At 34.4% G+C, this 26,676-nt stretch overlaps 2 protein-coding genes and 1 long non-coding RNA gene across 3 annotated transcripts in view; 1 reads left to right on the top strand and 2 right to left on the bottom strand.

Moving 5' to 3' along the window:
- The window catches only part of LOC110440589, a 170,203-nt gene that overhangs the window by 12,995 nt on the left and 130,532 nt on the right, over window positions 1-26,676 (top strand). The gene's annotated exons all lie outside the window — the stretch shown is intronic.
- On the bottom strand, window positions 1,116-3,520 carry LOC110440596. Its single transcript, XR_002461753.1, has 3 exons — window positions 3,466-3,520; window positions 3,085-3,153; window positions 1,116-1,187 (listed from the first exon to the last, which is right to left on the bottom strand). It is a non-coding gene; the product is annotated as an uncharacterized LOC110440596 (long non-coding RNA).
- On the bottom strand, window positions 7,061-24,724 carry LOC110440579 (sodium-dependent multivitamin transporter-like). Its single transcript, XM_021483724.1, has 12 exons — window positions 24,548-24,724; window positions 20,379-20,430; window positions 19,895-19,962; window positions 19,378-19,458; window positions 15,891-15,979; window positions 13,214-13,680; window positions 10,958-11,028; window positions 10,355-10,441; window positions 9,753-9,799; window positions 9,148-9,251; window positions 8,522-8,631; window positions 7,061-7,090 (listed from the first exon to the last, which is right to left on the bottom strand). The coding sequence occupies exons 1-12, from the start codon at window positions 24,722-24,724 to the stop codon at window positions 7,061-7,063; spliced, it is 1,383 nt and encodes a 460-aa protein (XP_021339399.1).

The following is a 26,676-nucleotide window of genomic DNA, read 5'->3' as shown; positions in this document are numbered from 1 at the left end:
TTGAACATATATTTAATTTATGCAGTAATGAATATAAGAACCTTAAAAATACAATAGTCAAAACGTAAACAAATAACGACATTGCGTCCGTACGATGATCCGGGTGCGGTTGGGGAGCGGTCCGTGTATATTTAAGACGATCGCAGCGCAGCTTGTCGTCATAATGAGGAAACCTAACGTATTTCAACTGCTGGCTTACTCGTTTACTAGTTGACTAGCTAGCTATTTCTTAATTAAATCTTTGTTTCGAATTTCTGTTTTTACAAAAATGACGAAAGCTTCAGATCAACCGATAGAATGCACTAAGTATATAACATCACGCAAGTCTGGAATGGATTGAATACTACAAGCTAACACGAAATCGCGATCGGTAAAACTAGCATAGCATGGAATGAAAACTAGCATAGCATGGAATGAACACGCAATAGATTTGTAAACGAGTGCAACAACACAAATGTACATAGCATGGAAAAAGACACTTATCAACTAGGGAATTAATACAAATGAACATAGAATTAATACAAATGAAAATAGAATTAGATTCAAAACCAGAAGTAACTAATTCTATAAAAAATAATTATGGCGGTGATCCCCTTCCATAAATAAAAAGTTTTGATTATCATGAGAAGTTCGATCAATATCTGTGCGGATACCTCAATTATTTTTTACAACATTGTTAAGGTTAACAAAAGTTATGTTTGATAGTATATCTTTGTTGGATTATTGACGGTATAATTCATAATATTCGTAAATATATATCACATTGTTTGGTTCTTATTTGATCTTTTTTTTATTATCTTATTGTTTTAGTTAAACATGTTAACTGTTGAAGACTTAAATATACATGTGACCGTTTTCAAGGAATTTTAAGAAAAATGAATGATGAACATTACATAAAATTGTTTCCAAATAAGACATTAAAACTCATTGGAAGCAGCCTTTGCCACTAGTCGAGATATGTCCATTCTATCGTGATTTTATAAGGTAAAAAGACTATTATTGAAGTAGTGATTATATGGGAAAAACGCAAAACATAAAAGACTTAATGAAATATATGAAAAAATCCCAGGGCATTGATTTGATCGGATAAACATTTGTAACGATTGCAGTCGTACTTACGATTGCTGTGTATATGGTACAAACAAGACCGATAACAACGATAGAGAGCCACAGAGGTATTCCAGCAACTAAAACACAGAGAAATGGCATATATATGTCAATATAAATGCTTCTTTAGAGCAGTTAAACATTGTTTTTGCAAATTAAGTGTATGATGGAATAAGTCTAATGGCGTATTATCGTGCTCCACCTTTTTGATATATATTTAAGATATTGTTTATGTTTATAAATATGTTTATGCAACATGGTTGACATTGTTGTTATCCATGTCTGTCATGTTATTCGTCATTTAATAAAGTGACATTTACTGGACATATTTTATTCTTTGTTGTTCTTGATGTATATTTATCCAAAACACTAGCTTCAGTCTTGATCGGATGATCGTGATGGAGATTTATAGCATAAATACAATTTATACCAATAAATACATTTATGCTGTACATCGGAATATTATATGTTTTAATTTGTCTATATAATTACGAGTATGATGTGAAGCTGAAAGAATCAGGGTCAAAGTAAATCAAGCACACCCATACTAATTATGTCAAGGCAATCAGCCAATCAGATATCCAGATTAACTTCAGGTGATATCAACATAAAATTTACAAGGTGAAATAATTGCTCGGAATTTCTTTGTCCCACCATCCCACCCAGGCGTATTCTCGTGCTCCACTTTTTTTTAATATATATTTAAGATATTGTTTATGTAACATGGTTGACATTGTTGTTATCCATGTCTGCCATGTTATTCGTCATTTAATGAAATAACATTTACTGGACATATTTTAGTCTTTGTTGTTCTTGAAGTATATTTATCCAAAAAAACTAGCTTCAGTCGTGATTGGATGATCGTGATGGAGATTTATAGCATAAAAAAGATTAAATGTGATAAATGACATTTGTTCCTTGAATAGGGATATTAACAAAATAACATAAAATGTATATATTATAATCCAATTATCCTGTCATTTAGAAAACAGAAAAATATAAAAGAGTCAATAAAGAAATATCTTCAATTTATCAGAGGAAATAAAAGAAATATATGTGCATTCTCGGTTCTTAGTTTCTTCTAATTAATTTTTATTACAAAGTTCCCTCTGAGGTGTATCGTGATACAATAGCCATTTTTTTTACCTACCGCATAACAATTTTCCAATACATCCCTGATGTATTCAAAGCGCAAGAGACTTTATAAAATGCAATCACAAATACTTGAAAAGTAGCCAAATTTCTACCTGTACATAAATAGTTACCCCTTATTTTTTATTTCCATTCAACGGACCCGAGGGTTCAATTACAGAATTGATAGCAATATTAACAATAATATAGTAAGATATCACAGATACAGACATACATGTACTACATAAGATAGATAACAATGTAGTATACATTGCATATTAATAAGGGGAAAATAAAACATGCATCCTTTAAGCGAGACAAATAAGTTGACAATGTACATTCAAATATACAGTCCAGTTCGCGAGAATGTCTGTTAAAAACTCGAGTTGCACGATGAGAAATGCTGAATTTCTTGATATTTATTCTACTATGCGGACAAAAAAAATTGCAAAAGTGTAGAGGACTGCAAGAATTGTCTTGGAGCTAAAATACCAATTTTTACTAGAGGTCAAATGCAGTCAAATAGCCCATAAACACATTTAAAAGAGAAACAAAGAAACAAATAGTGACGTCTGCATTCTTAAAAGGGAAGATTGAAACGATTGCAGATGTCGTGAAAAGAATGGAAATGGAAATCAAAACTTGCTTTGAAACATACAAATTTTAAAACAAATATTTGCATTCTGGAATTCTATCTGAATATTCGGATGATTGAATGTTCGTTTTCCAGATCATGTACTACTGTCAGAGACATGCAAACATTCTCAGTAAACCAGTATCTAATAAGAGTATACACTTCAAAGCACACACTATTTCCCTGGCATGTTAAGTATCTGTCATACGTACCGTCTGAAGCATCCCAATCATTGTTCCCAAAGGGCGTACGCCTTTTGAACGAAACCGGAGTTGAAGATACTGTGTGAACAAAGCAAAAACAAAAACACGTACTTTATGTTCCTGTCAAACGAAACGGGATCTTTATTGGTGGGTATTTTGATAATTTGTTCTTGACCCCTGGACTGACAAAAAAAACTTAAAATGAAATTCTGTCTTGCCTATCTGTAGCTTCCAACTATCTATAACGTCTACCTTTCTAAAGCTTTCAAATGAACTCCCTGGTTGAAGCTTCAACATGGTGACCTGATATTACCTTGATTTCATCTACAATATAAATATTTTTGTGATAGCATGGACACTTCACGATGCCAAAATGTCCTGTATACTCACCTCGTATGTACTGGTGAGTCGCAGTGGGTACAGTAGAGGAACGACGGTAGTATTTGCTATCACAACAGACAAAATGTAGCTGACGGCAACGTACAACCCGCGAATTCCATAGTCATAAATCTCGGCTGGGATACCGATGAGAGTAACAGCTGACACAGTCGTGGATCGTTGTTAGTTTGATATCCATAGTAAGCACCGATCGACATACAGATACATAGAAAAACGACTATAACGACGTAGTCAGCGATGTGCGGACTAGGGACGGGAACAAATGTTAAGCCCATCTTTCTCTAACTATGGATGTTTCACAATGCTCAGACACAAAAAAAAGTAGCAAGAGAAAATATTTCATTTGTATAGGTAACATTTTATTTATGACATACATAAATATATCAATAAGGTATGTTACATGTTTATTCATAAAATAATTATGACAGTAAATGCGGTGATATATTTTGCTCTCGCTAGTATTGATTTATCATAGTAGGAATATCATCTAACTATTGGTCAATATTTTTATTGATGCTGTGTACAGCATTCATAGCGGTCCTCGCCAAGCCTGGGAAAATCAAAACCAAACAACAGACTTTCTTCTTCCACGGAAGATCTTCAAATGCTATGTTGATTATTTCATGATATGATTAATGCTATAAAATGATGAAATACATATGAAAACGATCAATAAATCAAAGTGTTTTTTTTTAAATTTTACGAAAAGGCGAGTTTTTTCAGTGAGCATCTATCTATATCCCCCCCCCCCCCTTTTTTTTTTTTTTAGTCGTAAACTTTCCCATAATCTTACGGGACAATTGTGGTTTGCAGGGTTGTCTGGTCATGTTACTATTTTTTTTGAAGATCATTTTCTGCGCTGTAGCAGCTTCATTCCTTGAAGGATTTCCATCGATTTGAAACACTAATTAAGGACCATAATATCTGATAAGTTTTAATTGTTTTAGCAATACTTATGATTAAGGGATGGGCTATGATGACCCTTACTCAACAACGTGTTCTTTATTATTTACTGCCATTCTGTACTGATATACCACCTCCTTTATTCCATTATTTAAATCCTTCATACACAGTATCCCTGAGTGCCCTCGGCACTTTGATTTTACTTTACCAGCGAATTGGCATGTACATATATACATAGATACAAAAAATCTGTTTAAATGCTATCTTTATGCATTGGTAGGCATGCCATTGGTGAGGACAATTGGTGGTATAAACATTACGAAAATATTCACTCATTAGTGGATGATAGTGCTTAGGGTCACGCAGGGGGTATTACTTAACCTCTGGTCACTTGAAGGGTATTACTTCGGGTATTGAGAGGATTAACACTTTGTCTGGGGTCACTCGGAGGATATCAATTGCCTTTGGGGTCACTCAGAGGATATGATTTCTCCGCAGGTTAATCAAAGTGTAAGACTTAACCTTGGGTCACAAAGAAAGTATAGGTTTTCCGCAGGTGAATTAGTGATAATTACTTCTGCTCGTGTCAATCAGAGGGTATATCGTCGCCGCGGGTCACTTGATGAGTATAACCTCGCCTCGGGTCAGTCAGACGGTATACCTTTGCCTCGGGCCAATCAGGGGTAGAAACATTGCCTCGATCGATCAGAGCGTATCACTTAATTAACTTCGGGTCATTAATAGGGTATAGCTTTACCTCGGGTTAATCAGAGGGTATAGCGTCGCCTCGGGTCAATAAGAGGATATAGCGTCGCCTTGGGTCAGTCAGAGCGTATAACTTCGCCTCGGGTCACTCAGAGAGTATAACTTCGCCTTGGGTTAATGTGAAGGTATAACTTTGCCTCGGGTCAATCAGAGCGTAACACTTAACCACATGTCACTGAGACGGTATGGGTTTGCCTCGGATTAATCAGAGGTTATAACGTCGCCTCGGGTCAATCAGAGGGTATAACTTCGTCTCGGGTCAATCATAGAAAATTCCCTCGCCTTGCGTCATTCAGTAGGTCGTATTTTCTGAATTTTTGCATTTTCATAGGTATTCGGCTTTTAGATACCACGAAGAAATCTTAATTCTTTTTAGTATATGTGTTATCGGTCAAAGGGCAATGTCATAAATACTAAAAAAAAAAAAGTTGTCTCTGATCGCTCAAGCTGCCTTTGTTGTCATTTATTATCAAGAGAATGAGCAGAGGCAGGTTCCTATCCTGCTTGTAGTTTGTGTTTGCTTTATCTGATGAAAATAGTTATGATAAGGGGAAATATTGGAACTTTATCTGTAAATATACACATGTCATAATAGACAATAATTACTTTGACTGATACATCTGCAAATATGTTTTTCATTTTCCAAGGGGTACTATGGTAGAGGATGGGGCACCTGCTACATGTAGTGGAGTCATGGGAATGTGTATTACCTTCAAACAGCCTAAGGAGTTGTCAAGGGCACAAAATGATGAAATTGGATGTACTAGACTTACAACTAATATGCCTTGATAGTGTTAGACTATTGCATTCTGTTATAGACTACATATCAATAAATAATAAGGTTATTTATCATCAATATATATATATATATTTATATTTAAAGCAGAAAAAAGTTATCCTATCGTTTGAATCAATAATATGAAAATATTTATGCTGCTGTCTTATACACTGTCTAATTTAACCCTTTTTTTTAAGAAATATATGAAACAATCGAAACAAGTAAGTGCATTACGTGTGAAATCTTTTGTAAAGCCGGAGGACTGTTCAAGCTACACATATGTACACACTTGATAAAATATCATCTGTGTTATTTTGTCCACGTGATGGACGTGATTGACAGATGCACCAAGCGTGACTCTGGCCTAGTGTGATCTGAACCAGCTTAATACCTGACCATTGAGTGACTAGTTATGTTACTAGAAATAGCAAAAGCGTGAAAATATGTTTTCATAAAATTGACTTAATCCGCATTCTACAAGATTTCACATAAGTAATGACAGGATAGACCTTTTAAATCACCACACCAATAATCATGGTTTGTCGGGAAAGCGGTAAATGTAATAAGGTGACCTAGGAAACTTCCTGTTTGTTCTGCGTAGATTGTGATATGTAGTATTTAAACTAACAAATGTAGCAACTAAAAACCTCGAAATAATTTTGAAAACAATTTCTTACGATAAATTTCCTTTTTTTAACCGTAGCGGTATCACTGAATATACAAAATGTGCTATAAATAGACAGGCACAGCAACTGGTCGTGTAATGGCGTCGTTCAACGACGACGGCAGGATTAAATAAGTAGTCACTGTAGAGAGAAGTGATTGTAAATTCACTTCTAAGTTAAAATTAAATACGAAACATAAAAACGCAAAGCTCATTGCTGTTTACTTTTGCTCTGATTAATTTATTTTTCAAAGTTCACTTTACGAGTCCGAAACTGGTCGCCTGATGCCACCTAAAAATATGTGTTTTGAGACATCATTATATTATCATGACTTTAGTATTTTTAACAACGCTTTCATGGCTTTAGTCTCTTAAATAAAGTTGTTTTGGAATGTTATATCAGTGTGACCTTGAATGAAAGTAAATATCATTAAATCATAAAAAAATCAAAACTCTATATCTTTGCTACGTACTGGTCAAAAACCAGGATCCATGTCCTTGTGGTTCTGAAGAACATATAACAAATATGAATTATTAACGAACGAAGGACATGGACATTATTAGTTATACAGGTATTTGGCAGGGTACATGGTCTCATGTTCGCTGTCAGGACCTTATGTACCCTGAGCCAAAGACCTGTATAACGAATTTGTCATACTGCAAAGCAATGTTCAAGCGTTGTCGTCTTGTAAAGACACCCATCCTGTTTCCTTGCATCGAGATAAAAATGACCCAATGCCTCGTCTAATCTTGGCTTCGAGAAGTCCTCAAAATCTGTGTCTTGCTCCTTTTCGCTTAAGTATGCTCTTAATGTTTTGCTTGCTGAATTGTTACTTTTCTTTGTGTTTGTAGGTATAAGTGACGCCCGTTTTGTCTCAATTTCACTCTCCGTGTGGCTTGCAAACCGTTTCGCCATTTTGTTCATTGTTGACATTAGCAGACGAACGTTCTCCGGTGTGTTCGATTCGAATCTGCGAGTTATCTCCCTTACAACAGGCGCGCGTGCTCTTATGTACCCCGGCAAGGATACTAACATAGCTTCAGGTACCTTGGCAATTCGACCAATCACCGTGCGACATTTTTCTTTGCAGTATGACAATCACAAAGATAGATGGCAAACGTCAGGTGTTCTAAATATGGGTTAAACACGGTGAACGGTGTACAAATTGTAATACCATGTGTACAACATCAAGTTCAGTCGTATATCAAAAATATTTTCGAAGATAAAACGAGATAAATGAAATTGCTACATTATTGTATAACGGAGATGCACCATCGTCGTCTTTCGTCTGGAGACAAATGGGTGGTCCAGGCGTGGTTGTATGGATATCTTACAACTCAAAACAATCATATATTTTAATTGTATTTATGATAACAAGAAGTGTAAGTATACGATTAAAGCACTCAATGAGTATCAATGTACAAGCGTTTAAGGTGTGTTTCCTTATCGATTAATATTTCTATATATGATATGTGGTGCGTTATAGAAAGAAACAGATGTCTTAGCATCACCACAGGAAAAACAGAAATCGACGTCAACTTCAGCAACTGAGAATACAACAAACTAAACCAAATGAAATAAACATCAAACTCAACGAACCCAACAACAAACGAGGGACGACATGAGATCCATTTAGTGTCAAACCTTTCCTGTGCCATATTTTGCACCGGCTTTTATTATTTTGAAAAATATGAATTCCACCGCATCGTATATGTTTATATGCAAGCAATATCGATTGTACATTACAATATGTTTGTGTGAAAATGGAAATAAAAATAAAAAATGATTCTTTTGTGTATGGAATTTTGCTATAGAAAATTGTCAAGCAACAAATACCCGGACATTTATGAATCTAAAGCATAGAGCGCTGGAACCCTCTACCTGAAAATAAGAAATTCATTTATGGGAAAATGTCTCTTGTCGGAGAAAGTTTTACCTGGTCTTCCGTATCAGACGCATCATAATTATGTTTAGATTTCACACCACATATCTTTCTACAGATGGGGAAGATAAGACGGGCTTCCACAGGCTGGCCGCGATCACCACCTGTAAGGTAACCAGAACATGTTTAACAATAGAGTTACGATGATCCGATAAACCTTACTTACTTCTAAATTGGCTCGTTTGAAAACTAAGACAAAATGTCCTGAAACTGATCCGTAGAAAAACTAGACAATAGGTTTAGAACAATTTCTATTTTGCAGTGACGAGTTACTATTACAAAGGTATTGGCTTGCTTACTATAGCTTGATGACAGAAGGTGAGTGTCAAAAGGTTTTTTTAAAAGGTCGCAATATTGGTTTTCAAAAGGAACATTTGGTACAACTGTTTTGCTTCATTTTGGATTTTTGTTTATATATTTAAACTCCCACAAACAAACAGGTTTAATATGAAAAAGACGAAGGGTGAGGTAGACGAACGAATGCCGATTAACAGGCAGTATATCTGTTTCTGATATTTGTTTAAATTTCATGTTATTTATCTGTTAATGTTAAAGTAAGCTTCATAAAAAATATAATGAAGCAATGAAACATTATCTCTTTTAGAGAGTATACTGCATACCTGTACACAAACTGACGACTGTGCCAATAATCAGGGTAAGGAAGAATCCGATAAATCCGTACCAGGTATAGGACACATTGTACAGGAAAAAAACTTCCTCAGGACTACAAGTGTAGTGAATAAGCATCTTATTTTTATGTGTCAAGTTTTGGAGAATACGAAAAAAACCATAATGTGACTACTGATTCTGACTTAGTTAATCAATCAGTTGATTGCCATATGGTAATTAATGTATAAATATAAACACTGATTACAAGTTATTCTTAATTATGAGAAGAAGAAAAAAATTAAGATTTAGTTACAGGAGATAATTCAAATACAACTAAAATTATAATATGTTAAATATTACATAACCTTTTTGAGAGAAGAGGGTGATGTTATGCTTAATGAACTACACTGTAAGTTCTTACGTGACAGGATTGTTCGGTGACATGCTTGAGTGTCCGGTAACATCATACGGAGTGGTATATATTGTAGTGTTATAATTGTACATCAATGACGCTGACTCGTTCATTGTAACCATAAAGTTATTGGGGTAACATCCACTTGTAGGGTTCTGGACTAATTTTACCGTTTTTGCTCCGTACAATTGTGACCCTACTGACATCCAAATGTTGAACACAAGAGCCGTCACACTGCCTATAACAGCTCCCTGAAATTAAACGACAAAAAATACAAATAAATGGCCGCATCTATGCAGTGGTGACTTTTTAAGTACAAATAAAAACCTTTAAAGGCAGATTCGAGTCTTGATTCATCCGAAATTCATGAGAAGTGCAATGTAAAATGATACATTCCCCGCTTATGACACTATTCCTTAATGCTGAAAGCTGACACACGGAGTCGTTTGATAATCCCCCAAGTAAAATGTGAATTTATCATGAGAAAAAAAGCGGGTTATTAAGTGCATAATTTTCAACATTCCTAAACGGCATTGACACCTCATAAAAATAACTTGCATGTTTGACCTGACCTGTATATTGTCATTTTGGGGATGAAAACAATAACCACTCAATATCTTCTCTTTTTTTCAATTAACGGGTTAATCTTTTCAACTACACATTTTAAATAGAGTAATTGTACATCATGTATCACATTGAACTTGTTCATGACTGTTCAATTCTCTTATTGGGATTTGGACTTGTGTAGTTTTAACGCTACGGACATTTCCAAACCTACTTTATTCTTACATTCAAGTTATACTTACGACCCAATTTGCTTTAGGTACCATTCCTCCAAGGAAAAAGAGTCCAGCTAACGGTCCGCCACAGGCCCCAGCAGCTGATAGGGACATCTGTCGGACAATTGTAAAGCTGATATTTACGTTGCTTATTTATCGGTATACTATCACCATCTTAAGTTGATTGTATTGTTATAATGGGGGGAAACCCCTACAGAAAACATTTTGGGTCTTTCTTTTAAAACATTTTTGTAAATTGCACCTATTTTAGATTGCTATAGATATTCCCTGAACTGCACGGAAAGACTATCAGGAAGAGCTTTGCAAATAGTATCACCAGAACCCTAGCATATGTAAGTTGTATCACTTTATCACAATAATACTTTACATATATCACAAGTAAAACAATTCTTGCAAAAGGAGAAATCTTTCAAAATATATTAAGTTTAGGGTTTCCGTCCTCGAAACAACTAAGGAAACAGTTAAACGACGTTTTAAAAGTGTGGGGGTCAATCAATGCATCATTGAAATGTCATTACCCGGACAGTGTAGCGACACCAACACCAAAACCCCCACACTTTATTTGAATTTAAATTATCTAGCTCTAAATATAAGGCAATTTCAGTGTACCTGTACGACGGATCCAGACATGGAGTTGATTGCATACGCTAATCCGATGGCTACCAGCCCATAGGCGAATACTACAGAAGGAAAAATGTATTTACAATTAATATATCTAATGTATAAAGTCAATGATTCGATTTGTCGAGACACATTGCTCATTTACCACAGTCACTGTCATTTTATAGTGCGCCAATGGAAGGGTGCTCTACAATATCCTACTACAGGGAGACATTGAAAAAAGGTTTACCTCACCAAAATAAAGCACGTAGGAATGCTGCTGATGTTGCTATTGTTATGGGCTTTCCCCCATTGTTATCTAGTTTGAACCGTTCAGCAGCTGCGATATTTTACATTTATGTATGACTGAAGTTTGAATTGTTTACTCCCGGGGTGCTGAGAGTGTGAGTGAACGTGACCCATCGAGTATCGAGGATGACTTCATAATTGTAAATAGATCAAAAGTTATAACCCATCTTGTGATATTAGTTCAATATTGCATCACTTCTTTTTAGATCAAAAAGATTTGTTTGTCAATTGTCTAAATACATGTATATGCGAACAAGTACTACTCACCAAAAACTTTTGCTGCAACTGAGTGTGAAATTATATTTGATTTGTTTAGGCAGTCCCCCAGAATATCTACGACACTGTTGGCAGATAATGCGTTGATTCCAGATGAAATCGTGCTGAAAGAAATACAATTAACTGAAATACTTTGAACGTACAATTGAACAATAACAAGAACTGTGAATTTCCTACAAGCCAAATATCAAAGTATAAGTTTAAACCGATATACAACTTGACGCGGCTTGTTAATACAGCTCGTTCATCCATCCGGAAAGTGACAAATACACATATTTCATTTGTAATACATAATAAATGTACACCCCATTTTTTTAGAATCTTGCAAAAGGAGAACCTATCCGTTTCACTACTCTGATGAATCAGCGTGTTCAAGTCTCACAAATTCGAGTAATTTATCATTGAACCACCTGTTTAGATATATCATGTACATAACATGGTCCAGCATGGATGATGCAGTTTTACTGATTGTGACTTGCATATAATGTGACTCTGTGACAGTGCTTACGCGTTTTATTTATGCATATTTTCCTCGAGATTGTTCCTTATTCTGTTCCCCGTTATCCAGCCCGTGGACATTGTTGTCAAATGGAAATTGGAAGGCACGTAATCTTCACCAATCTACGCACTAACTTCAGGTACCCCTTGCCCACCTGCTGACATTCCTTTGATGTCTTACCTGGACACAGGTTTAAAGGTTTGTCTTGGGCCTCCTGTTTTCAGCACTGGACACAGGTGTGTTAAGTGTATTTAATCTGTACATAAGTTCCATACTCAAGAAGGCTAATGGAGTGGATCGAGATCATTTTCATTATTAAATATAAACTTTATTTGGTTTACAACAATTATGAAACAAGTTATTTCAACTTATATTAATCACTCTCGTTGGCTCGGATGTTAGCGCGCGGAGGGTTTAAATGTGGGAGGAAACCGGAGTACCTGGAGAAAACCCACGTGTTCGGGCAGTTAACCCCATACCTTTTCACGACTGATCGGGGAATCGAACCCCGGTTCATTATTGAACTAAAATGTTATGACTTATGTATCTTATATGGAGAAAAATTGTTTATTTACAATCTCATAATTTAGTTATATTTTCGAGATAAGTATTATTTTCGAGATAAGTGTAATTTAGCACTGCATATATAAGTGTTGCATACAATTAAATGTGTAACTGTCATTATTTTGCTGTTTATTCGTCGACTTAACATATAGAAGACACAATGTCGTCAATGTGTGATTATACAGTAGGTAAGCGTGAATATTTGAAATATGCAATACAAATTGTATTGCCATTCAAAAGTATTGAAGACGAAAATATGATGGCATCAGCTCTCATTGTACAGTAAAGAAAGTGATTGCAAACTGGCTTTCAAGCTAAAATTAAAGAATAAACATTGTTGATCAACAACATGGAGTGCATTGCTGTTATATATATACTACTCACATTTTGCTAAGGATCACTTTTATTTTTGGGTATATCTGAAATAAATATCTAATTTGGTTTTATTCCAAAAATCGTAATTACAGTTGGAGCCACAGGAAAAGGGTTACCCTTAAAATTGGTAACAACGAGGTATTCACTAAAAAACTGAAAATGAACAAAACTCATCCTAAATAAGCAGAAACTGTTTTAATATCGATTTTAACGCCCAAAAGCATCAATTTAAGCTTCACAACGTCTGCGCATGCCCCGAATGAGATCGCGTATCCGGTTTTGTGGAATAGCGTTCCACTCAGGTACCAAAGCTGTTCCCAGCTCCTGGAGCGTTCTTGGCTGAACATTTCTGGCAGAGAGAGCTGTCTGCAGTATGTCCCACACATGCTCGATGGGATTAAGATCCGGGCTGGCCAATCCATGCTGTATATACTGCTTAGTCACCCTTGCTCTAGGTGGCCTAGCGTTATCGTCCATAAGAATGAAATCAGGGCCGATAGCGCCAACGTAGGGTCTGGCATAGGCATCAAGGATTTCATCGCAGTAAATCCGGGCCGTAACGGTACCATTATGGAAGACATGGAGGTCAGTTTTCCCACGAAGGTTTATGCCTCCCCACACCATCACTGAACCTCCGCCATATCGGTCATGTTCCACAACATTACCTGCCTGGAAACTCTCCCCATGTTGTCTCCGTACTCTAACGCACCTGTCGGTGAAGTCAAGACAGAATCTGGACTCGTCAGTAAAAGGAACCGGTTCCCATGAAGAGTGCAAGCGCTGTGAGCTTGGGCCCAATCTAATCGGTCCCTAACATGGCGGGCAGTTAAGTGAACTCGTATTGCTGGTCTACGTGACCTTAATCCAGCATCATGAAGACGGTTTCTAACTGTCTGAGTGGGTAACCGGGTACCAGAAGCTCTTAGGGGATCATTTCGTAAAGCTGTGGCAGTCTGGAACCTGTGACGCTGCGTTGTAGCTCTAGAACGACCTCCAGCATGACGTCTGGAAGGGTTTCCGTTAGTTTGTTTGGAAACGATTCCACATTCTTGCCACCACACTTTGAGACACCCTAAGGTCTGCTGCAACCTGACGTTGAGACATGCTAGCTTGCAGCATTACGATGCCCCTATTCATTTCACCGTCATTTAACCGCTGTCTGGTTTGCCATATTAAAACAAAAACACGCAAAGAATATTCATGAAATTGATTTCCTTAACATTTTGAACAACGCCTTTCTTAGCCTAGCTTAGTTTTTGAAATAGGTGTAAACGTGGAAAAGCGTGCACGCGCTTTTATGGGTGACTGAACACCCACACAGGACGATTTAGAAGGCTAACATATTCGCCCAAAACAGTACGGAAGAAAAATATATATCCTTTTTAACATTTTGATTTTTTGTTCAAAATATAGGTGATCCTTAGCAAAATGTGAGTAGTAATACAAATATTTCCCTCAAATTCGTGTATTCGACCAATTTCTCATTAGTGCTCAGAACTTGGACAGGTAATTATATTAGTCTGTGTTATCCTCAACAGAGTCGTAAGTTTGGTTTCATTTCAACACACTGTTGAAAATGGCAAATTTTATATGGCTGGATATAATCTACATAATGTTATTTTCAGCATAATCTGATTCCTCAAATCTCTTTTAATTCCCACACTTTACACAACAATATGTTGGCATTGGGTTAACCAATCTTTATGCGGATTTGGCAATTTTGTTTTTGCATCATATATAGATCTTCATTTCTATTTTTGTTCAGGGTACACTTTAAGGATGTACTCTTCTGAGGTTTCAATCACGTTCAAGTCTCGTTTTGATCTGGTGTAACAGTTTTTTGTAATATTTAACAAATTATGATCAAGTTTATAAGCAAACACGCATCTGAAAAATATGTCAAAAAACTAGATGTCTGTTGTTTGTAGAACTTTTTTTACAAGAATTTAAAATAAATACCAATTCGGCGGACATTTTGAAAATGTGTATTAATGTGTATTTCTTGGGCTTCAAAAAAGGCAAAAAGTTCACCTTTTTTTTACACTAGATTGATCACTTAAGTTGTCATTGTGTCGCCATTTTTAATTATAGCAGGTTCAATTTTGCTTTACAGCTTTATAATGTTTAATATGATAAAATAGTTTGCAACAAACTGGATTTCTTTTTTTTTTACATATTTAGTGTAACTGAAGCAATTTTTATTTTTGACCCCGAAAAAGGTGAAAAATAACACAAATGATAATGGGACAAAAAAGAAGCACACCGACCCCCCATTTTTGTGGATGTTTTAGAAAGAGAAACACATTTTCTTTAAATTCATTCAATATTAAAAATAGTTTAATACCAGAACTTTATATATCAAGCGTTTAATCTGCAAAAAATGGTAATAAAATGACTATTTTTTCATTGAAAAATAGGGGGTAGGGGTAACTAAAATCGGATTTCTGAGTTAAAAGAATAAGATAAAGAAATTTTACTTCCATAATTTAAAAGAAAATAATTTTTTTATCAATTCTACAAACATTCATACATATCTGATAACACAATTGGAAGAAATTGTATGAATTTGTTCCGCAAATGGTCAAAAACAAAAAAATCACCTAAAATGACATGTTGTGTTAAATTGGTATCTTTGACCGATTATAGCACAAAAACGAGCTCACGGACATATAGTTTTTTTGCATTTCCTACTATGCCATTAACCCCTTTTTCCTAAAAATCGATATGAGAAAAAAAAAGTTTAATACAGGAAATTTTTGACTTCTCAGAGGTGTGTACATCCTTAAGCTGGCGATGAATTGGATAGATTCAAAGTGTCAATTTCATAACAATTGGATATGTTTATTTATAATAACCCTTGGACAGTTTGATGCATTTTCGTTACAATTACTGTTCACATTATATATATTATACAATTACCTGAGAGCGCCACTAAACAAACAGCTGATGAATATACCAGATAAACCGGGCAGTGACCGCATAACATCGAGCACGAAATACGGCATCAGCTGCAAATACAAAATACACCATTAACTTAAAATGCAAAATACGTCAGCAGCTTCTAATATAAACAAATATCAGTTCCAGTATTAACACATCAGTTTAAAATACAAGGCACTGTTATAGACAGGTTACTAAAACATAATTCGAATATAAATTTGAACATTGTGAATGGTACCTGATTAAAATTGGTAATGAATCCGGCTTGAACTGGATCACATTTCATAGTGTTGTAGTACGAGTATAGGAGGATTCCCAAATATCCCAGTATCACGTTGTTGACAGCTGTAATAGGACCCAGAAGCCAAAACACCCTAATTAAGATAAAAAAAAAAATGATTTTAGAACAACTATGAAACAATTCTTTTATAAACTTAAATGATTTATTTATTTTGGTCAGAATATCTTTGTACAAAAGGTCCGTTTATTCATTGTCCCTTGTTGTATTCAAATAATGTTAATCTTTTAGCAGCCTTGAGACTTCGGAGAGAGGAGACCCTCTGGACACCGGCCTGGTCACACCAATTTGGTATGAAAGTAAATGGAAGGCCTATGCAAAAAACCCACATCGTGTGGCGGGTTCTAGGGTCCGGGTCAAAACTGTAAATGAAACAATACTAAACTATAACTAACAACAATCTGCGAGATCTGACAATAAGAACATTATTTGTGTCTTGTAAGCACTCGGACTTTAGTCAAAAATCAATAATAAACTATATAGGAATTACTTTTTTAAGGAAAACGACAGGAATTTAAGATGATAGTGCTGCCTAATTACTTATTTCAACTTCTTAAAAACTTACAAAATAGATAACCTATCTCCCCATCGAATGGTTATCCTTCAGATGGTGTATTTACTAGATAGGGTACGATAGACTACAAGTTGATAATATCACAAGCTAAGTTTAGCTGATATCAAATGTATATCCTCTTCATACCAGAATCTAGAGTGACCAAATTGGTCGCAACTTAATCTCCTCTAGACTGATCAATACTTTGCAAAATCATTCTTACACATTAATCCTCGTCATTGTTCACTAGTGAAGCTATCATTTTTGGGGTATTTAAAAAAGAATGAAACAATCACTTTTGTCAAGAAGGAATCGCTAATCAGGAAATGACGGAAATATCAAATGCATATAACATGCACTGTTTATTGAATTTGTAATAACTAAAAAGCAAAGAATACTTAAGAAACTCAAGTCGTCCTCCCTCTGTCGCAATCTCGAACATCGAGTAATGTGTCCACATGAGGATGCTGCCCTTATGAAAAATAAAAAAATAAATAGCACATTATTTATCAAAAAATACAGCAGCATCAGCAGCAGTCAGGGCCAAAAGAATACATGATAAATATTTTATAGTTGAATTTATTTTTGATTTAAAAAGTGTCAATACAAAAATGTAATTGAGGACGCTGTTTCAACACCTATTTGCGAAGTCTTCACAGGAAACATGTCTTAATTGTTTGAATCTTATAGAAAATACTCGTCTAAACGTTAGTTTTCCCCAGTGTTGTATTCAAAAACTGCTCTTAAATTTTAGAAGTCGTTTATACATTTTTACTTAGGGCGTTTTATCAGCTACGAGTTATGCAAATCGATTGAAAATACTAATGTTCACAATTTTTACCTAACGATCTTTTGTATCATTCGTCACACTAACGGCTAAATGTCTTTACAAAACCTCAAATATATGTAAGCCTTGGACATACCTTAGAAAATCTCAATAAAGGCGTCATCATTCAAAGTTCAAGGTCACTGTTACAAAAAATGGTATTTCACCATCACGCTACTTATCACCGACACAGCAGTAGTATGTACTGGTACATTTTCGTATAAAACATCACAATAAAACTTACTCTAAACATACTTCTTGCAATAGAGAAAGAGATCATATCGGTAACCATTTTTTTGATAAAAGGTTGCAATGAAGAATGAACATAAGATCCAATAATAAAAGAAAAATATAGTTCATCTTTTCTAAGGATATTTTGTGTATGGCGATACGACTTTTTCAGTGACATTTAATGTTAAAAGGACGTTAAACCTATAAACCCAACCTTTTCCCCGAGTTAATATAGTATTACTTGAACACTGGGCAATGTGCTTCAGAAGAGGAAAAATATAAAGCTTGATTTTGGGCATCAGAATATACCGACAACATAAGGTATACAGTATGTGCCTTTTCGGATTCTTTTTGAATTCAGCGAAATGAAGATTTGTCGAGCAGAGCATCGCTTTCCAAGAAAATTAAAAAGCAACGTAACAGAAATGTTCTGCCTATCATACTAATTTGTATGACAGGCTAAAGCGAGGAATCAGAGATAAGCCGGAGAGAAAGAACGTTCGCCTTTGAACAATGCTGCTTCAAAAACAGTTAGTTGCCACTAAACGATTTACAGGATTAAGATGACATGCACCAGAACGACGTCTTGAGATTATTCAAATCAGGCTCTGGTACCGTTACTTCGGCAAATATTTTAATGTTGCAATCTTCTGACACAACGACAATCTTCTGATAAACGCTTTAAAGGGGTTGCATTGATTCAGAGAAATCAACAAGATGAATGAAAAATTATTAAATGTCATAATCATATGCTTGAAAACTTCTCGCAAACACATTGGTCGGATCGTATACACGCGACCAGTCCTCAAAAGCTCATGTAGACTGGTAATCCGCTTAATAACGATTTCTAAATATAGCCTTTATGGAAATACACCACAACCTGTCGTAACGCATGCGCAGCTAGACCGTAACGCAATCTGTCAGACGATAACAGAAGATGGCTGCTGACGAACGCTTCGCCTCCTTTACATCTGAAAACTTCAAAAAAAACTACCCGAAGATAAAGATGCAGTTAATACAAAATGGCTACCGAACACTCAGTCTTATCTTAAGGGAAAGAACCTTGACGATGTTTTCAAAAGCCACGATCGATGCCGAACTGTTGGATTCAACCATGGCCTAATTTTACATGGAGGCTCGTTCCAGTAAAGGTTAACTACAAAACATTATTGTCGAAGCATATGCTAAAACAATTAGGGTTCGCCTCGGTCAATATTACTTTTTCAGGTTCATATCACATCATATTCACCAGGACGAAAGTCCATCATTGTATAATAATATACTCCCAAACTTATCTTGACTAATGAACGGGAATTGGTGACTTCGCTTTACTGATACGTAAGAAATTAAATATGAATAGGAGAGTTTAATCAACATGTTTATAGTACACTAGTACACACCGTTCGGAACAATGTCAGCAAATGACACGCAAGTGTAATTACATAACATTAATGTAAACTGGGACAAAACATAATCAGAAAAGCCATTTAATGGGTGATGTTACTAATCATACACTCGTTAAAAATAAGATATGAACTATATGGGTACGTAACATCACCTTTATGACAACCGCTGCCAGTCCAATAACAATTATAACAAACTGGAACACATCCGTCCACACTACACTTTTGATTCCTCCCTGAAACAATAGAACTTATTATCTTACAATCATTCCTTTACAACCACATCAGGTAGATCTGATCAAGCAATGTTAAATCCAAATATGATGACTATTCTGTAATGACGCTTTTTTAATGTAATGCAGTTCACCAATATCGGTGTGCAAATCTTGACTGTTTCAAATATTCTAAAAATCATTGGGTGCAGGCCTTGCAACTAGGCGTGGTATTTAATTTAAGATTTTTTTAATGAGAAGATGAGTATATTCATAATATGGAGATATAAAGCAAAGCAGTGGTAAAGACTTGAATAAAGCGGAAAATAAAGAATTTTAATCATTAGAAAAAATGAACGTGTTATTAATATTTTTTATTAAAATGGACAGATTAATAACTAATAAAACCATATAAATCTTGTATGTCTATTATAGTTGTATAAATCACAACACTACTTACAATTGCTGTATATATGGTGCCAACAAGCCCGATAACAACGATGGAGAGCCATAGAGGTACTCCAGCAACTACGACAGAAAAGACAAATTTTTAAATGTTTCTTACATATTTTATTTAATATACCATTGAAGCTCTTGCGATTTAAGTGAATTATGAGTAAAGTCCTATTAAGGTTTGTAAGCAATGCCATTTATCATTTCATTCATTTTATTAAAAAGATGTCACATAGTAAAATATTCTGTTACAAACGTATATACTTTAAAAAAATATTTTATTGAAAAGATCTTAAACAATGAATTGATATTGAATCAACATTCCAGAAGAAATGCATAAGGAATTAAGAGATCCCGCCAATACAAAGATATGAACAAAAATAATGGTGAAGGCAGCAATGATATAATTTCCTTCCAAACTTCCGGTTACTAAACAAGCGGAGGGAATAACTGTTGAAATAAAACTGCTGTAAAAAGTGATAGCCACATACCAATTTGAAGCGCCAACCCAGGAGCATATAATGCTATTCCCATATAGGCAACCTGCAAGAATGGACAAGTGAGAATAATGAGTAGGGTTTGTATGTTATGAACCGTGTCACTTCTCCCAAAGAAATCCACAATCCAAAAGAGATAGTTGGGCGGTCAAGATTACTGCAAACTTCGGGGACTAAGAAATCGACCACCTTGTATCATGAAATATGACCGTAAGACAATAGATACCGTTTTCAATTAAATGAAGACAGTATATTATACAGCTGTTTCGTTCATCCAAAATCCATCGGTGATGCTAGGGGCTAACAAAATGGAAATCAACATTGGTCTAAATTACTGTGAATTTCCAAAATGACAGGAGTACTGGTTAATTTGAAATAAATAAAAAGTGTCTTTTCTGGTTCAGAGAAAATGGCCGCCTGTAATATTCAAATTCTTCGATAGCTGCCGTATATTCACGTTTAATTAAAATAGTATTACTATCCAAAAAGATTCACTGTTTTATTTGTTGTCCAATTCATTGACTATGTTAAAGGACAGTGAAGAAAATAAAAATAAGAAAAAATTAAATATTGCGTTAAGAGACCAAGTCATGTTATAACGGTCATTAGAAACGCAAATAATCTGTTAAAACATTTAGCAACGCAAGCTATCAATCACCACTAAAAGACGAGGCAGTCAACACTTAATCATTAAATACAAAACAAATGTTCATATAAATATGCGCATAAGCCACAGTGGCCAGTATGATTTGCTTTTAATTAGTGTTATGAAAATAATTGATATATTTTCATATGCCAAAACATTTACCAATTACCTTGAAAATACCTTTGACGGTGTCATTTTTGAGTTCACATTGTTTTGTGACGTCATCACAGGTGATTTGTCATTGTATTATTAATAGGAATCATTTTAAATGCAAAAGTGAGAGATTTTATTAATATTTCTATTAACATGTGTACTTATTATATATGGTATATGAAATAAATGTTGTTTAAACCAAAAGTGAAATCGACAAAAAATTACCAGGGGAAAGTAACTCGTCATAAGCTAAATGTACGTGACTATTAATCGGTGACAGTAATTTTAACATGGCAACTCCAATTTGTTTGCTTCGGCAACGATCATTGTACAATAATATGATACATAAAACAAAACTAATTTCCCTTTTACAATCAGTATTTTTCATACTTACATTTCCAAACATCCCAAGTATTGTTCCCAAAGTACGTACGCCTTTCGAATGAAACCGAAGCTGAAGATACTGTATGAACAAAACATTTAAAATTCGTATCAGAAAATGCGTTTGAATGGTCAGCGTCATAAAATAGCAGGACATACGTGGGTGTTATCTTCCTTAGTGAGTATGCAGGTAACATCAGATCAGATATTGATAAGCATAGCAATTCAATCTAATGTGTGACTTTGGTGAAGTTTATCGTTTAGACCGTATGGAGACCAAATTCATACAATACCTTTTGAGTGTGCAATCAGAAATTTATGAATGTTTGCACAATTGATCAAAATGGTATTTTTTTCTCAATTATGGAAGCGAAATTTTTTAAACCTATATTTTCATCTCAGAAATGCAATTTATGTTACCCCTACCCCCATTTCTGTAGTAGAAAAAAATGATTATTTTGTACACCATTATTGTAGATTTAACGATTAATATATAAAAAAAAACTTATGGTATTAAACTTTTACCAATATTCAAAAGATCGAAAGAAACGATGTTTATCTTCCTAAAACAGTAAAAACAATGGGGGTCCGTGTGCATATTATTTTACTATATTATTTTTTGTTTAATTTTTCACCTTTTGCGGGATAAAACACCAAAAGCGCTTTATTTTATATAAATCATTAGTAAATTACCATTATTGTACAATTTTCCACTTTATTGTATAAAATTTTCTCAATATTGAACACTTAAAACTTGCACAGAAAAAAATGAACTTGCTACGGTTAAAAATGGTGATACAATGACACTTTAAGTGATAGAAATATCGTCAAAAAGTCGGAATTTTAGCATTGCGTACAGTGCAAGAAGTAAGAATTTTTGAGATATTCTAAATGGCCGCCGATTTTTATTTTTATTTTTTATTTTAAACCCGTAAAAAAATCTGCAAACAATGGGCAACTAGTGATTTGATACATTTTTCAGATGCATGCTTGCTTTTGAAATTGATCATAATTTGAACGATACTGAAACCTCAGAAGAGTACATCATCAAACTTGCATTTTGTTTTAAAATGGTTGTAAAATGAATACTTACATACTTTAGTGCAATAAAGGTGTATATAAAAAAACAATTTTCACATTTTCCGGTTGAAAATATAGAAGAAAAATCAAACAACGAAGTCTTCATTAAGCATAAGCGCTATCAGCATTATTAAAATGATGCTTTAAAATAACTAGATAGTAAAAAGGAAAATACACTCTGACGTCATAAAAATGGTGACGTCAGAGTATACAAAGGGAGGTTAATATTTTATAAGACAATTTAGTTTAGGTTTAACAATTTGATGAAATACTTTTCTTTCTCTTTTCTTTTTCTTTTCTTTCTCTTTTCTTTCTAAAACAGTGCCAGTCTACATTTTATAAAAAGAAATGTCTTACAGTTCCATTGTCCACATATACCAGGATGTTCGCTTAGTTTGATTTGCCGATATCCAGGAGAATGTAATTGTTGTTTACGCACTCGGACTAAGTTCTTTATTGATTTTATGTTGTGAAACATTGGAAAGGAGTTTGTTATAATTTGTTTTACAGTTTATTTACAGTACATATTAACATAGTTGTTAACTTATCTACATTTATATACATTCCGTAAATATTCTCTGCATACACTTTGTAACATTTCGTTTATGAAGGCACTATTTGGACCTGTAGCAAGAAAAGTGGCATCCTCTGTATATATGTGAAGTGTGGTAGATGCTGTATGTAATGGTAAATCATTTATATACAATAGGAATAGAATAGGACCTAGTTTTAATCCTTGGGGGACACCCTATTTAGCTAATTCAAGTTTTAATAAAATGTCTTTAATTTGGACCTACTGGGTTCTATCAGAAAGATAAGAAGCTATACATTGTAATGAACATGTGCTAAAATTATACAGATGTATTTGTTCTAATAGAATGTTGTGGTCCACCAGATCAAAAGCCTTTCTCATATCCAAGTAGATTTAACGTACCATATTTCCTTTCTCAAGTTCACTATAAATTGTTTTTGTCAACGCTGTGAAACATGAGTGACTTTCTCTAAATCCAGATTGAGTTTGATTCAATATGTCATGATGTTTGAGATATTTATTTATCCGTTTTGAAACATGCTTTTCTATACGTTTTGAAATAGTTGGCAAACAGAAATGGGGCGATAGTTGGTAGCATTGTCCTTATCGACATTTTTAGAAATAGGAGTTAGTCCAGCTTTTTTTCTTTGAGGAAAGACGGAAATGTATTGTTTTTAATGCTTGTGTTGATAATATGTGTAATTGGCTTAAATATTACTTTAGCTGATATTTTTAATAACTTAGGTTTCAAGCCATCTTATCCATTACTTTTTTATATTTGATTTTTGCTGATAGAGTAATACATCTTCACAAGGTATATCATCTCTTGTAAAAGTTTCAGTGTCACCTGGAAATGTATCACTAAGAAAAGTTTCTACGGGTTAACAGACTGGATCAGGGGTTTTTATAGATTTAGCACAATAACTGAAATACTGATTAAATACTCGGTTAAGTCTGCTGAGTCAATCACAACTTTGTTGTCATGTTATAGTTGTGTTGGAAAACCTCTGTTGGTTTTAGGATTAAGTATTTCGAGAGTGTTTATGTATATGCATCATTTATCCCGTACTGTGATCTGTATGGTGCAGAAACCAATGAATGGGATGTACTGTAGGCCTTTGAATATATACATAGTACAAGCTGTGCTGAGTATTTTGAAATATCTGCAGACGGCTAGAAGTGAAAACGAAACATTCCAAACAAATTCATGCAATGTTCTAGATTTGCTAGAGCATGGCCTGCAACTGCGTTGATGGGTTTCCTAACTTAAAAACCCTTCGCAATGTTTACATTAAGACCAACAAAAGTTGCAAGTGTTACATTGTTTATCACTTCAGTAGTAAAATGGTAAAATATATCTCTTAGACTTACCTCGTATGTACTGGTGAGTCGTAGTGGGTACAGTAGAGGAACAACGGTACTGTTCGCTATTATCAGTGAAAGAAAGTAGGGAATGGCATGGTACATCCCGCTTATTCCGTAGACGTAAATCTCGGCTGGAGTGCCCATCAGAGAAATAGCTGACGCATACGTCACGTAGAGGGACATTGCCACCGGTAAAAGTAAAAGGCGTCGGTTTCCAAGGAAATAATACTCCAATGTTGAGTTTTTGTCGGTTTGATAACCATAGTATACGCCGATCCCCAAACAGATACAGAGGAAAATGGCTATAACGATATAGTCAGCGATATGTGGACTAGGGACGGGAACAAATGTTAAATCCATCTTTTCCTTACTAGGTATTTTTACCGTGAACGGAGCCAGGAACGATTGCAAAGAAGATGTAAGTTATGAATACACTAGAAATTTTATCACAAACACGTATTAAGTATTTATGAGGGAAATATAATGCATGCATATTTATTCAAGAATATATAGGAGTAAAAATGGCGACATTCTGTTCTTCTCAGTCGCGAGAGTAACTATTTATAACAGTAACAAAATGAAAACCTGATATATACATTATTGATGAAATGTTTTATCTTTGTAAACTAAAGATTTTGCGTGTACAGTGTTATAAAGAGGTGATAAATGTCGGAATGAAGGTCTTTTTTTAGATTACAGAATGTACTTTCATGATCATTAAAAAGATGTACATATTCAGTACAATTTTCTTTTTTATACAACTGATATCAATTTTTTTCTTATGGTATTTTTATAAAACATAAAAAAAACGTTAATATGAATTTTTTTATTATTAGAACATTGTCCTTCCCACACCATCTAACATCTTTATCATTGAGGTGGAAAAAATAGAGCAATGGCATATTTTCCCAACAATGGATTTTTGTAAACATTTTAACTATATAGAGATGCAGGAAGTTGATTTCGTTTGCAATTTATTCTCTTAATTTTGCTTAATTAGATTAATTTAAAAAAATACACCTGTCTTGCAAAAAAACTTATAGAAGTGTTTTTAATTCAAACAATGGTATATAACATATAACATCAACTTTTTCTCTAAGATGCGCTTAATGCATACTCTCATCAATGTTACGAAAATACATTTCGGTTACTTTAATTGATAGAAATAACTTGATATAGAAAGAGTCATAGATACTTATGTATACAAAAACTGCAGACACAAAGATTATTGCGGATGCATGTTATTTATGGAAACCCTACGGCGACTGTGACCTGATGTTTTAGCAATTGTTTTTAAATAAAATAAAACAAATGATTTCACCCCAATTAAAACTATACATTGGAATGATAAAATGGCACTCAGATTCGAATTGGGCTAGATTTTAGGATTCACCATGTACTTCTCTTATTCAAATTTCACTTAAAGAGATAGCGTATATGATGAAACTTTTCTTTTATTCATTTGTAAACCACTTTATGAAATAATTTAACTATTCCAGTGTGTCGACCACACTTGCATACATGTACTTCCATAATAAGTTATTTATCACTCGTAGACTACACTAACCAAGACTCCCAACACCAATATCAAATCACAGACTTTATAAGATAATCCCTGTAAAAACATTAACCTTAATGTTAGTAATAAACAGCTGAATGTGAACGCGGCTTAAAAGTTAGTTATATTGTTATACGTATCAAAACATTTGCAAACGATCCCTTTTATATACTGCATGAGATTAAATCTATGGTTTCCACTACTTATGGTATTGATATATACTTACACATTCAGACAAGTTGCCACATTCAATATAAACATAACCTAGCAAAAGTGTATGTACATATTAAATGCTATAGACACGCTACAAATGATAAAATAGACCTCCCATTTCTTGATGAATTCGGTTAAAGCCAACCGACACCAATCTGACTCTAAGATGGCAGAAACTTTAGGTTTTCGTAGTGGAATCATGACTATAAACTGAGCGGCAGAATAATTTATCTAAACGTACGTTTCCGTAGCGGAGTCGAGACGGTTACCTGATCGAAACGTTCCATGGCAAGATCCTTTTAATAAAAATAATATTCGATTATCTAAGCGTTAAATATATACAGGAAATTCTGGAGCAGTCATG

The sequence above is a fragment of the Mizuhopecten yessoensis genome, unplaced genomic scaffold (assembly GCF_002113885.1).
Source record: "Mizuhopecten yessoensis strain PY_sf001 unplaced genomic scaffold, ASM211388v2 scaffold11185, whole genome shotgun sequence".
NCBI classification, from domain to species: domain Eukaryota; kingdom Metazoa; phylum Mollusca; class Bivalvia; order Pectinida; family Pectinidae; genus Mizuhopecten; species Mizuhopecten yessoensis.
Note: the sequence above shows the minus strand (reverse complement) of the source record. Positions and strands in the feature narration are given on the sequence as shown.